Here is a 14,365-nt window from a genome sequence, read left to right as displayed (position 1 = left end):
TTTCCTAAAATATGATAAAGAAATAATTTTCAGCCTACGTTTAATTTCAGCACTGGGTTTCATTTGAATGTTGCCAGCCACCAACATGACATTGTTTATTAATCAGAAACAGCTGCAAAGTTATTCCTCTTTGTGACTGAGATGAGCGAAACAGCCTTGTGTCCACTTGGCTGCCTGAGCCATGGACTGTGCAAATGTATGTTTTTTTCCCCCCCAGAAAACATTTATATAATCCATTGGATAATTTGTCAATTTTCACTTATTTTTGAGCTAGTCTGTATTAAAAATATACTGCATATATCTGACCGTTTTATTAAGGGTATAATTGCGTGATATGATAGCATTTTGCAAACCCGCTCCCCCCGTCGCCCCAAGATGAATGGTTTTGACCACTAAAGTTTTGCTTCACTAGACGCTCCACTGCTTTGATTGGTGTAAAGTTAGCTAGAAACCACAAGTGTCTATCCAGGTAATGAAAAGGCACCCGAAAAATAAAATGTATAGTTACACGTCATCTGCGGAGTACATGATCATGAGCAAAGTCATTGTAGCCTATCATTTCACTTCCCCTGTGAGCACGGGTTGATTTGGCTTTGCTGTACCGCAGCCTGCCAGCAGTCTACCTATCAAGGGCTGCACTGTGTCCATTACCATGTAGAAAACGCATATCAGCTATCTTTCAATGGTTATCCACATTACTGGAGCTTCATCTTATTCTTTCTAACTATCTTTATGGCGGATTCGTGGCCGCAATTTATGGACAATGCCAAAGGTTTGGCGATAACAATAGATGACGAAGTCAAAGATGACAGGGGTTTCCATCTGTGGCGAAGTTTTTCCTAAATCAATGCTTATGACAAATCCAGTTCCAGAACTAGCTATAGAGCCAGCTGGCTGATCTTTTGAATATTGTGTAGTTAAAAAACAGCAACATATAACATTCGCTAGCTAAATATGGTTAGTTAGCATGTTAGACAGCTACACAGACAGGTGTCAATGCCCTATTTGTTGATGTTAATCAACTCCATGTGGAAATTCCCACATCCAATTTGTGAATATGTACAAGTAGGCTTCGTCATTCTTTGGAGGTGGAACCTAAACATTGATTTCCTCTCTAGGACAGGAAATTAAGTTTAAATAGTGGTGGCAACTTCCTCGGGGGGGTCCTTTTAAGGAATTGAAAATAAAAGCCATAGCCGTTCTCTCACCATGTGTAGTAGGGCTGTGACGATCATGGGATTTTGGATGATGATAACTGGACAGCCAAATGACCACTGTCACCGTAATAACCGTTTGAATAGCATTTAAAAAAAATGTGTATTCTTTTTTTATTTTTTTACACACATTTTCTCCTCCGCTCTTGACTGCATGTGCTGCCATAGAAATAGAATGAAGAGAACAGGTGTCCCATCCATTCAAGTCAATGACAGCATAATGGGTGGACTGGCAGTCATAGCTAGCGTACCCATAGGAGCTGTTAAGGTCTTATTTTTCAGAGTAAATAACTCACGGACACTAGAGAAGCTTTAGCCAATTTTAATCATTCCCAAAGGTTCTGTACAGCTGAAATCAGACAGCAAAACATTTCAGACATCACAGTTTATATACATCTTACTTAAGACACTCCTCTTCCTTACAGTTTATGGCTCCACAGGAAATAAGGTAACCAGATAGCAACCCTGATTACTCCCTTAAGGGGAACTGACCTTACCCCTCACCTTCTGACCCACAGATATCCATCTGTCTTCCCTATATCAACACATCGCTCTCCTCTCCTCCATCGAATACATTCCAAAGCCTTCTGTCTTTCTTCAGAGAACCATTAACTTCTAACATCGTCTCTTTCATTTCCTATCATTCATTTACTACCTCAATGATCAAAGTTTAGCCGATTCCAACAGAGCAAAGCAGAAAGGAAAATATTTGCTCAAATATGTGCTGTGCTTTGTTGGTTCAGTATGAAAAAAGTATGAAAATGTATGTGCTCACTATCATAAGTCGCTAAATGACTAAAATGTAAATGTAATTCAACTCCACTAACGTTACAAAAAAATACTTTCCAGTGCATGAGCCACATCAGTTAACATCATTTGAATTAACATTCTGCATATATTACAAAGCAAATTATGGCATCACAATACCAGGTAGCCATTGTGAGTGCACCCATGACTTTACCTGTCAACTTGCCAGGGTTACAGGTTCCAAGCCTGTTCTATTCACCTATTTCTATATGTGCTGCCGCTGAATTGAAGTCATTCAGTCAGCTGTTTGTTAGGATTTGTATTTTTATTTTATCAATTTATTTATTACAGTTATGACAACTTTCTGTCCATGACGGTCTTCATCCATAACCGTCGGTTACATAGTTATACAGTAATTGTGCCAGCCCAATGTCTGAGTGGTTGAGTACTTCCATAATGTTTCTCTCCACTCTCCTCTTTATCCTCCTCGGGTTTGCAGATTGCAGAGTGGGAGGAGAACCAGCTTGACGAGCAGGTGAACTTCGACAACTGCATGATCGACCCCGCCCCCATCCAACTGGTGGAGAGCACCTCACTACATAAGGTCTGTGTCTGTCTGTTTGTCTGTCTGTCTGTTTATCTCCGTTATACTGCTCAGTACCCCCTTTTCAGTAAATAAATCCAGGATTATTTTGTAAAATGCGCTTTGTAGATGGATAGTCCAGTGTTATTGCTATTACAGCCACTGCAGTGCAAGCACACACACTCGCATTTGTGTGTGTTTTATGGAGACTGGTGTTTGTTCTCTTGCGTCTATCAGTCTGGGTAATGTGTATTCCATGCTGTTTTATGTGTTTGTTTCCTGGTACATTGTAATGGTTAACTCCCATTGCATTAAATATTTAAATAACAATAAGGTTATTCTATTTCCTGTGATTTGGGTTTAGGCTCAAGCTGCTGTCTGTGTGGTTCACTTGAGGTTCTAGTAGCTTACAGTATCAGTAGGGATGAGGTACCTTTCACAACAATCTAGCTCTGTGGTGCTCAAACACCTGATTAGGCTAATCAAGGTGATTACTTTTGATGACTTGCTGATTTACTTCATTAGTTGAATGAGGAAGGAGCTTGCACACCATTCAGCTCTCCAGTGACCACTAAGCTGACTGTTCTAATGCACTAACTGCTGTAGTTTAATAGCTGCTTTCAGATGTTTACTGTTTTGTGATTCAGAGGGGCCTCCATATGAATGTCAAAAAGGAATCTATGGTTCTAAGTGTTCTAAATGTGGGTTCTAAGTGTATTGTTCTCTTGTCCCCAGACCCACACCATCTTCTCTCTGCTGGGGTTGGACCATGCCTACGTCACCAGCATTGGACGACTCATCGGAGTGGTGTCCCTCAAAGAGGTGAGTGACGCAGATCACCTGGGGTTGAGCACATCAACATGGCACTGTCCCATCATCATCATCATCATCATCATCATCATCATCATCATCATCATCAATTACAACATAACAACAGCCACCATTGTCATAGACCTCTCCATCATCATCATCTTTCTCACTGTCACAATCATCAGCATAATTGTCACCACCATCACACACATACCGTCAGTATCAATGACCTTCGCTCCTTCCGTGCCTTGTTATGTGACAGACAGCGAGACAAATGACTAGTTAATGTTCCTTGCAGTCTCCTCTTTCTGTCTCTTGTTCTTTCTATATTTCTCTCTCTCTCTCTCTCTCTCTCGCTCTCTTCACAAACAAAGCAGGCGGCGGCACTCTGTCTTTGTCAGTTGGCTGGAAAACAGGAGATTGTTGCTAAGCACAGTGTTGTTCCACTGGCTGACATTTAGGCCTTTTGTTTGGTGTTAAAAAGCAGCGAGATGAGCCTCACCTCTCCTTGCCTCTCCTCTTCTCGCCCTCTCGTCTACTCTCCTCTCTTTGCTTCTCCTCGCCTCACCTCCTCTCCTCGTCTCTGTCACACAGCACTGCTGCATTCAGCTCTCCTTATGCTTTCTAATAACTGGGGAGTGTGTGTATGTGTGTGTGTGTAAGTGAGAAACATGTCTGCCTAGAAACTGTTGTTTCCCAGATGTCTGTCATGGTTGGGGGAGGAGAGGGGTGGAGTATATGACGACGTCTGATTAGGGCTATTGTTGGGGCCAATATATGTTGAGTTCAAAACAACATTGTTCATCATCTTTAATTTATTACCATGGTGGCATAGCCACACTCCCTATATTATCACCTAGAATCACCATAGCAACCGCCCTGTAATATTGCCATTGTTAAACATCACCATTCCACTTTGGTCTACACTTGCCTAAGACTGTCAATGATTTATATATGCACTAGATGACTGAGGGGGGCGCCGTTTTGAAGCCACCGCGCCTCCATCTTGGCACTCCCCCACCATTGTAAAAAATCTATTTCGGAAGCTATAGAAATGCCTTTATTAATTTCATTTTTTGTTTTGCCATGTTCATTCTATTACAGACACCTTAATGCATACTTTAAAAATATATTATGTAAGCTAAACATCCAAATAAAATAAAAAAATATATATATATATTTTTTTTTAAGTACTGTTCCCATTAGGGTTGCAAAGGGAGGGTATATTATTGGAAACTACCAGTAAACTACCAGAATTCAGCATCTGTGAGAACTCCTTCAAGACTGTTGGAAAAGCATTCCAGGTTTAGCAGGTTGAGAGAATGCCAAGAGTGCGCAAAGCTGTCATCAAGGCAAAGGGTGGCTATTTGAAGAATCTCAAATATAAAATATTATTTGATTTGTTTAAAACATTCTTTGGTTACTACATGATTCCATATGTGTTATTTCCTAGTTTTGATGTCTTCACTATTATTCTACAATGTAGAAAATAATAAAAATAAAGAAAAACCCTTGAATGAGTAGGTGTTCTAAAACCTTTGACAGGTAGTGTACATCATGGATGGACGCTTCTCCCTGTTATGGATGCCATGGTTTCCCTTGGTTTGAAGATGTAATCCGGAGACAGGTGTTTTCTCCATCTCCTTAGCTATGATACTCTAATTCCACTGATTTCAAAACTTGGTCCTCCAGGGAGTGGAGAGCAACACTTATGCAGTTCTACTAAGCAATACATATTTTTTTTTATCATCGTTAGACAGGATTACCTACACATACTGACCAGCTCAAATAGACAGAAGTGTGCTATATGGCAGACCAATCCAAACTCATCTCTCGGGCATGTCCAGCCATCTCATTATCTCAGCCAATCATGGCTAGCGGGAAGGTTGCTTGCTTTTTCTGTGGCTAAACCAACTAGGCTCGTAATTTAACAATTTTATTCATGTTTTTCAAGTATAAATTACCAAAGTTATGATAGATTCTCTGTTAATTACAAGATTCCAGTAACTTTGGTAAATGACCGGTAGTTTTGCAACCCTGGTCCCCACTGCAACAAAGAATACTTAAATAGATGTAATTTTGTCCTTGAATCATTTCATTGAAATACTATAAAATTCCATTCATTCCTATGGAGGATTGCTCCTTCTGGGGAGTGCCAATATGGCTTGCCGGTGGCTTCAAAGTCTTTCATTGGCAAATACAAAGCAGCAGCAATCCAGGGTTTACACACATTATTGGTCACTGTACAGATTGAGCTGTCCTCTCTGATACTGAGCCTAATTTATACTCAATCCCAAATTGACTGGTACTCAATAACTGTGACCTGTAGTCCCTAAGTGTCAAAGTGTCCAGGCTAGGGCTTGGGTTTGGATTGGGCAAGTTGCTTTACCTTTGTTGACCCACTATTTCTTTGTCATTATCTCTATAGCTGCAGAAGGCCATCGAGGGCTCTGTGGCAGTGAAGGGGGTGAATGTGCGCCCCCCTCTGGCCAGTTTCCGGGACAGCGGCACCAGTGGCACCATTATGAACAACGAGAACAAAGCCAGAGATCTCCACAAGCTGTGGAACCGCCGAAAGTTGATGTCCCTCCCCCAGGAGCACCAAGCCTCCGACTCTGACGAGAAGTCCAAGTGAGGTGGACGGGGATAGGTTGACGGGGATGTGGACGGGGACGAGGATGAGGACAGGTGGACGGGGATGGGGACAGGTGACACAGGGATGGGGACAGGTGTGTTGGCGAGGAGTTGGAGGAGCATTGACCCCCTCTAACTCAAAACCACAACCGATGCTGCAAACTCATGGCTTGGATCAATATTTAATTCTGGACTAGAGTTCTCTCCTCTTACTCCTCTCCTAACCTTCCTCTCCATCCCTCTCTCCTTTACCCCTCCTCCCGGTTGGCCTTTGGGCCCTGCAGTTACTCAGCTCTTATAGAGGAGGGATGGATTCACCCTGCGCTTGGCCCAACCAGAACAGAAGAGATCTGGGTGTTAGGGAGGGGAGAGGAGAGGAGAGGAGGGATGGGTTAAGGTGTCACTGCTTAACAAAGGTGGTCAGAGCAAAATGTATAGAATATGCGTGGTTTGACTATAAAAGGAATTGCATTTTTATACACACTTTGCTGACTTGGCTATTGGTCTGACTTTGAGAGGAAATTTAAAAAAGAAAATCCTATGTGTAATACCCTCTCAGAAAATACAGTCTCAAACACACACGCACAAGTTTTAATAAGAGCCAGTCTGCACACAAGACAATGGAGTTTTCTCTAAAAATAGCTCTTTATAACCTTGAAGAGAAGAAGAAGGAGAGGGGGAAGAGGGAGAGTGAAAAAGGCTAAAATATGACAATATGAAAGCGTTTTCTGTTATCTAATCTGCTGCTTTAGGGTGTTCTCCCCCCAATAGAACCCAGGGTAGCTTTCTGGTTGGCCAACTTCACATCCCCACTCTATATGTTCACTATCCAGTAACACTACGGTGATCAGAGTAAGGTCGGACCCAGACCACATAGAACCAGTTTAAATAATGCTGACCAGTAGCCAACTGACTGAAACTAGATATCTGAACTAACTGACCAATGATCAAACACTACAGCCCATCCATACTGACCAATTAGAAGCTGTCAGCATTACCGATCGATGATCTATACATGACCAATGATAAAGCACTCCATTCCTACTACAGTATGAGTTATCAATAGTCCTACTGATATATAGAGCTGCCTAGAGGAGGTCTGGTTAGATGATTAAGAGTCTGACCTCTTGATTTTGACTTATTCATGTATTTTCCTCATGACAGTCGCTGGCTTAATGTGCTGCATAGTTTCCTTAGTTATTTGAATGACTAAGGAAACCACTGCTTGGTGTGGATTTCTGCCAGCGATGTAAAGATGTCTGCTCACATATGCAAGCTCAGATGGTTGTGGTTTTACACATTCATATGCCTTATTCAGTGACACATTGAATTAAAAAGTACACACACACACAAGCACACACACACAGTATTGTACACCCTTGTTGAGATACACAATTCAGTCCCATTCAAAATCCTATTTTCCCTAACCTTAACCCTAACCCTAGCTCCACACCCTAACCTTAACCCAAAAACCTAACCTTAAACCTTTTTATTTTTATTTATTATTTATTTATTATTTTTATTAAACCTAACCCTAGCTCCTAACCCTAGCCCAAATTCTAACCCTAACACTAATTCTGACCTTAACCCTAAACCCCCTAGAAATGGCATTTGACCTGAAAACAGGACCAACATAATGTCCCCAGTTGGTCAAAAAATGTTTTGGACAATTCTTGTGAGGACTTCTTGTCCCCACAAGTATAGTTAGACACGTCCACACACACACATACACACACACACACTGACTGACATTTCTGCAACCTGGATGTGTTATTGCATAAATACGTTTTAATTTCAGTGGTGAGTTCTTGCCTTGTTCACCGCCACTGAAAAGAAAACACACACACACACATTAACATCTTCACAGACTGACATGCCTGTCCTGACATGCAGAGAGATGCACACATATGAGAAGTATGCTGTTGTGTATATCATTTTAATGGACAATATCATTATGATAATGGCAAAAAAAAATGAATATGTTTTTATTCTTGTTTATTTTGTATCTTTTCTCATTGAATTAATTTTGATCTAGGTTTGATTGGCATCATTCATTCATTCAATGAGCTTTAATCATGGCTTATTTTGGGAAAGGGGCAGTGGTGTAAAGTACTTAAGTAAAAATACTTTAAAGTACTACTTAAGTAGTTGTTTTGGGTATCTGTACTTTACTATTTATATTTTACTTTTACTTCACTACATTCTTAAAGAAAATTATATACTTTTTACTCCATACATTTTCCCTGACACCCAAAAGTGCTCATTACATTTTGAATGGACACGAAAATTGTCTAATTCACACACTTATCAAGAGAACATTTCTGGTCATCCCTACTGTCTCTGATCTGGACTCACTAAACACAAATGCTTCGTTTGTAAATTAGGCCTGAGTGTTGAACTGTGCCCCTGGCTCCTTAAATTAAAAAAAAAACAAGAAAATGGTGCCGTCTGGTTTGGTTAATATAAGGAATTTGAAATGATTTATACTTTTGATACTTAAGTATATTTTAGCAATTACATTTACTTTTGATACTTAAGTATATTTAAAACCAAATATTTTTTTACTTTTACTCAGGTAGGACTTTACTGGTTGACTTTCACTTTTACTTGAGTCATTTTCTATTAAGGTATCTTTACTTTTACTCAAGTATGACAACTGGGTACTTTTTCCACCACTGGAATGGGGATGGGGCTTTTTGGGGAATGTGTGGATTTAAAACTTTGCTATAGGTTTACAGATTTAACATCATTGCTGTAATACATGATTGTTAATTTAAAATCTAACTGATCTACATTGCTATCTATCGAGTTGCTCTTCCTGCAACTCCTTTTTAGTTTTTGTTGCGTATTGCTCTTCCCTGTCTGATTGTTATAAAAAGGTCCAAGGTTCGATGTTTTTCCAGCCTTGCAGCATGTACCCAACATTTCTACAATGTTTATAAATGTAATTTGAATAATGCAAGTAACACTATAAAGTAAGCAGAATGAGACCCACTACCTGAAGTAACAGGAACATTTAACCAACGTTTGTAGAATGTTTAAAGGACCCACGGGTGTTCTCGTGGTCTGTATGACATCGTCATTTCACAAGTGCCTACATCATCCTGGCCCCTGCATGGTAACAGGGGTAGGATAGGTTTTCTCTGTAAATGAATGTGGTGAGTTTGAGGGATAGAAATAACTACCCATGTCTCTGCATTTGGTCACACACACACATACTCTGCACCACCTCAACATCAGCATTACGTGAAAATGGCGCATTTGTTATGTTTTGTAGTAACAAAATAGAGGAAGATAAGTGTTTCCAATGACATCATGGGTTTGTGCCGTGTGATTTTAGCAATTATGAGTAGACATTGCTTACTGTGGTGGAAAAACCAGTCATAAGGCAGTCCAATCTCAATATTCAAAAGCTTTATTTGAACATGCATGGGAAAACAATTCAACTCGCTCTTTGTTCTCACAGAATGAGGATGGGTGGGGTGTTACACATGCACTACGAATGAGTCCGGTCCTTCTGCTCATCACCACAGATAGTAAAGGAAAAATAACGACTAATCATACCAAGGACATGACCACTCCCCCACACATCCTGGGATAGCAGGAGCTATGAAAGATCGTTTCACAGAAAGTTAGAAACAGTTATAAAACAGACTACAAAAAGGCAAATGGACAACTTTCTGTAAGAATTATCAATCTAAGAGAAACAGGATGACCTGTCTCTTCTTCAGGCCAAATAAGATAACAAATTACATTTTCTTCCACACTACTAATTGTCTACTAATTGGTTGATGATGTCATTGGAAACACTTATCTTCCTCTCCTCTGGAGATGATGAGTATGAAGTTGAAATGTCCCTTGAATACACAATTGGAGCAATGAATGTGTAATTACACATCCTCTTGCTGAAAGTTATTCTACATGGTGTAACTACTGATGTTATTACACATTTTCTTGTTTAACTATGTAAGTAATGTTTTGTAGTTACACATTTGAAAATCACCTGTGAATTACTATGTTAATAACTCTAACCAACATCTGACCTTGTTACATGTAACTACAAGGTGCCACTACCATCGAATCCACATGTAATACCAAGGTTGATAAATAGGCTAGGACCTGGTAACAACAATTGTAACAAGGCACTCCCTGTCATTAACTACTGGTCATTTTCAATTAGTTTATTTCTATGTTATGAGCTGGCTCAAAGGCTATACCAAATCAAGTGTAATGTAAGAACAATGTAGTTACATAGGTTACCAGGATATTGCTGGCTCTATGGCTCTGGACAAGTATTTGTTGTTGTTTATGAAAGTAACCCGTTTTCTCTCTCTCAGGTCTACCCAGTGTGTTCAGTTTGGAGTTTTTTTGGGGGGGGGGTCTATCTGTATCCTGGTCTGAACTTTTCTTTGACCAGGATGTACTGCGTATGTAATAAACCAAACCCCATGTTACTTACTTTAATATGGTGCAATGTTAAAGATACATTTTGTATTTTTTTATGCATTTTCTTTATAAAGGTCATCCATTTATATATTATTAGGCGGCAGGTAGCCTTGTGGTTAAGAGTGCCCTGACAGTAGCCCAAAGGTCGCTGACATCTATAAATGTGCCCTTCACCAAGGCACTTATCCATAGTTGCTCTGGATAAGAGAGTCTGCTAAAGGACAGAAAATGTATGTAACAAAATGTATTAATTCATCAACACCTAAACAAACCAATAAAAAATGTACTGAAATCGAATCATAAATGTTTTATCTATCGCATTTCAGGACATCTCTTCTACAGTATGTGTAAAACAGGTCAGAGGCCTGCCTCGGAGCAGTATGTGGGGGGTGAGGGGGGCTCTACAGATGTTGGATCTTAATTTAAACCATTTCGTCGCAGGAAGAAAATAATCCTGCAGCAGGAGGATTTGAAAGAATATTGAATATTTAGTATTTGCCGCCAGGGGGCAGCTGGAAGTGGGGTTTGTAGGCTATACAATGCCGTACCTACATTGTACCTTAGACTGAAAGTCCACTGGGCGTCAGTTCAAGTAGCATATGCAGGCTACAGCCCGTCTCGTGTGAATTTGTATGTGGATTATAATAAATTGACATTCGTAGGGGGTAGATGTATTTTTAATTAGAGAAAATACATTTTTTTTATATATCAATTGTTTTATTATACCAAACATTAGGAGTATCTTCCTCAGAACAGCCTCAATTCGTCAGGGCATAGACTCTACAAGGTGTCGCAAGCGTTCCACATGCTGGCCCCTGTTGAATCCAATGCGTCCGACAGTTGTGTCAAGTTGGCTGGATGTCCTTTGGGTGGTGGACCGTTCTTGATCAACACGGGAAACTGTTGAGCATGAAAACTCCAGCATTTTTTGTCTTGCCCATTCACTCTCTGAATGGCACACATACACAATCCATGTCTCAACAACACAAAAGTCTCCTCCTGTAACGATTGTCCTCCTCCTCGTCCGAAGAGGAGGAGTATGGATTGGACCAAAGCGCAGCGTTGTTATACGACATAATGAATTTATTAAATTAAAGACGAAACACGAAGAACACTTGAATAACTTAAAAAATAATAAACAAAGTCAACAGACCTGAAAAACGAACTTACATATACACGAAGAACGCATGAACAGGTACAGACCGAACAAACGAAACAGTCCCGTGTGGCGCACAGACACAGAAGACAACCACCCACAAACAAACAGTGTGAACAGCCTACCTTTATATGGTTCTCAATCAGAGGAAACGTCAAACACCTGTCTGTGATTGAGAACCATATAAGGCTAATTTCCAATGACCTAAACATAGAAACACAAAACATAGAATGCCCACCCCAACTCACGCCCTGACCAACTAAACACATACAAAAATAACAGAAAACAGGTCAGGAACGTGACACCTCCTCATCACCTACATTGATTGAAGTGGATTTAACAAGTTACATCAATAAGGGATCATTGCTTTCACCTGGTCAGTTTATGTCATGGAAAGAGCAGGTGTTCCTAATGTTTATTATACTCAGTGTATTTCAAGGTAAGCAATAGGCCCACTGCCCTTTGACCCCTATCTACCCAACTGTCACGCCCTGACCTTAGTATTCTTTGTTTTCTTTATTATTTTGGTTAGGTCAGGGTGGTATGTGTGTTTTTGTCTTATCTAGGGTTTTTTGTATGTCTAGGTGTGTGTGTCTAGTCTAGACATATGTAGGTCTATGGTGGCCTAGATTGGTTCCCAATCAGAGGCAGCTGTTTATCGTTGTCTCTGATTGGGGATCCTATTTAGGTTGCCATTTTCCAGTTTGGTTTGTGGGTTATTGTCAATGTGAAGTTGCGTGTCTGCACTCATTGTTTATAGCATTCACGGTTGTTAGTTTGTTTAGTGTTCTTTGTGGTCATTCGTCTTACATTAAAAGTATGTATTCACATCACGCTGCGCTTTGGTCTCCTCACTACGACGTTCGTGACACCAACAATGTTCTTCAATTGAAGCTAAAAAATTATGAAAGGAATGGGAGTTACCCACTCCTTAATAAAATACCTTTAATAAAGATTAAATCATTGGACAAATAACAATAGATTGTGAGCACACCTTTCATTATGCAACAATGGCTAGGGTAACAGGTAGCTTACAGAATGAATTGGAATATAATCAAATAACCAGAGGCGCAACTTTGGTTTTATAAGTGAGTGGGCATAATTATTTTTTGTAAATGTACTGAATAAACACTCCAAACAGCCTACCCGACCGCTCGGAGGAGTCTGCATGGTCCTAAAGCACCCCTGGACTAATTTTGTATCACATTCCAATTATAAAACTGGGGGGGGAAAAAATGCAATTTTCAGATGTCCCCCCTGTCCGAATGTCCCCCGTCCCCAGTGAAAGTTTCACCTCTGCAAATAACTATCGCTAACACTAGATTATTGCCAGCTGATGTCTCCTTAAACCATCAATACATTCTAAATTCACCCCAACATGGCTGATCTCATTTGCAACAATTTGTAGTCATCTCCTTACAGCTCCCTAATAGATGATGTCAGTGTAACCTTACTCCAGTTTGCAAACATAGTCTTTCAATATATGTTCGCCCTCTGGTTGGTATTATCGTAACAATTTAGTCCTTTTTAAACAGACTAAGCGTGATTTACAGTATCTATTTGACAAGCATAAAGTATTTCCTCTTTCACCACAGCAAATCTACTGTGGAAATGTACCCAATACTTTGTATGAATGATGAGGAAGTGAGGAATGAACTAATGTTGGTGTAGCTTACTGTTATTATTTTATGTGTTTCCTATTTATGTCATCCATTGGAAACCATGGAAACCCATTTCATGAAACTCCCGATGAACAGTTCTTGTGACTTTGCTTCCAGAGGCAGTTTGTAACTCGGTAGTGAGTATTGCAACCGAGGACAGGCCATTTTCACGTACTACGTGCTTCAGCACTCAACGGTGCCGTTCTGTGAGCTTGTGTGGCCTACCACTTCGTGGCTGAGCCGTTGTTGCTCCTAGACGTTTCTACTGTACAATAACAGCACTTACATTTGACCGGGGCAGCTCTAGCAGGGAAGAAATTTGATGAACTGACTTGTTGGAAAGGTGGCATCCTATGACGGTGCCACGTTGAAAGTCACTGAGCTTGGGCCATACTACTGCCAATGTTTGTCTATGGAGAGTGCATGTGTGCTCGATTTTATACACCTGTTAGCAACGGGTGTTGCTGAAATAGCCAAAGGGTGTCCACATACTTTTTGCCATGTAGTGTATCAGTCAGGATGATCTAAGACTGACAATATTTTATGGCTATCAGAGGACATCCTGAGAAATGTCCAAAATTAAAATAAAAATCTTGTTGTTTTCTTCGACATAGAGAAAGCATTCGACAAAATGTGGCATAACGGACTACGTTACAGACTAGCCGACAATAACCTCCAACTCCCACATCCAATCAGAAACATCATCTCAAGCTTCCTCCATAACCGCCAAATAAAAGTTAAGGTGTCCACAGCCATCTTTCCACATTTACCCCAGAAGCTGGAGTCCCCCAAGGTACAGTCCTCAGCCCACTCCTATTCATCATCTACATGTCAGACATTTACTACCCCCCACCTTCCATTGAACAGGTAGCACAATTTGCTGATGACCTATGCCATTGGACCAGCTCCAAGTGCCCACAGCTAGCCTCAAAGATACTCACAAAGTGCATATAAAAAAATAGAACAATGGTCAAACAACTGGCAAGTTAAAATAAACCCCAAAAAGACAGAATGCATCCTATTAACCAAAAACACAAACCTATAACTAAAGAAACTCGTAACCCTATTACATGCTGACCACACCACTTGCGTCGCTTGTGCGAGCTTGGCAAAA

At 40.3% G+C, this 14,365-nt stretch overlaps 1 protein-coding gene and 1 long non-coding RNA gene across 2 annotated transcripts in view; one reads left to right on the top strand and one right to left on the bottom strand.

Moving 5' to 3' along the window:
* The window catches only part of LOC129831827 (chloride channel protein 2-like), a 68,596-nt gene extending 57,844 nt beyond the window's left edge, over window positions 1–10,752 (top strand). Inside the window, exons 21-23 of the mRNA XM_055895319.1 lie at window positions 2,461–2,565; window positions 3,280–3,366; window positions 5,783–10,752. Of these exons, the coding sequence (XP_055751294.1) occupies window positions 2,461–2,565; window positions 3,280–3,366; window positions 5,783–5,989 (399 nt within the window). The 3' untranslated portion in view covers window positions 5,990–10,752. The remainder of the gene's footprint in view (window positions 1–2,460; window positions 2,566–3,279; window positions 3,367–5,782) is intronic.
* LOC129831829 (uncharacterized) lies at window positions 3,298–4,011 on the bottom strand. The gene is made up of 3 exons (XR_008755819.1): window positions 3,857–4,011; window positions 3,569–3,759; window positions 3,298–3,384 (listed from the first exon to the last, which is right to left on the bottom strand). It is a non-coding gene; the product is annotated as an uncharacterized LOC129831829 (long non-coding RNA).
* Window positions 10,753–14,365: the final 3,613 nt, after the last annotated feature.

This window comes from Salvelinus fontinalis, chromosome 33 (genome assembly GCF_029448725.1).
Source record: "Salvelinus fontinalis isolate EN_2023a chromosome 33, ASM2944872v1, whole genome shotgun sequence".
Taxonomy (NCBI): Eukaryota; Metazoa; Chordata; class Actinopteri; order Salmoniformes; family Salmonidae; genus Salvelinus; species Salvelinus fontinalis.
Note: the sequence above shows the minus strand (reverse complement) of the source record. Positions and strands in the feature narration are given on the sequence as shown.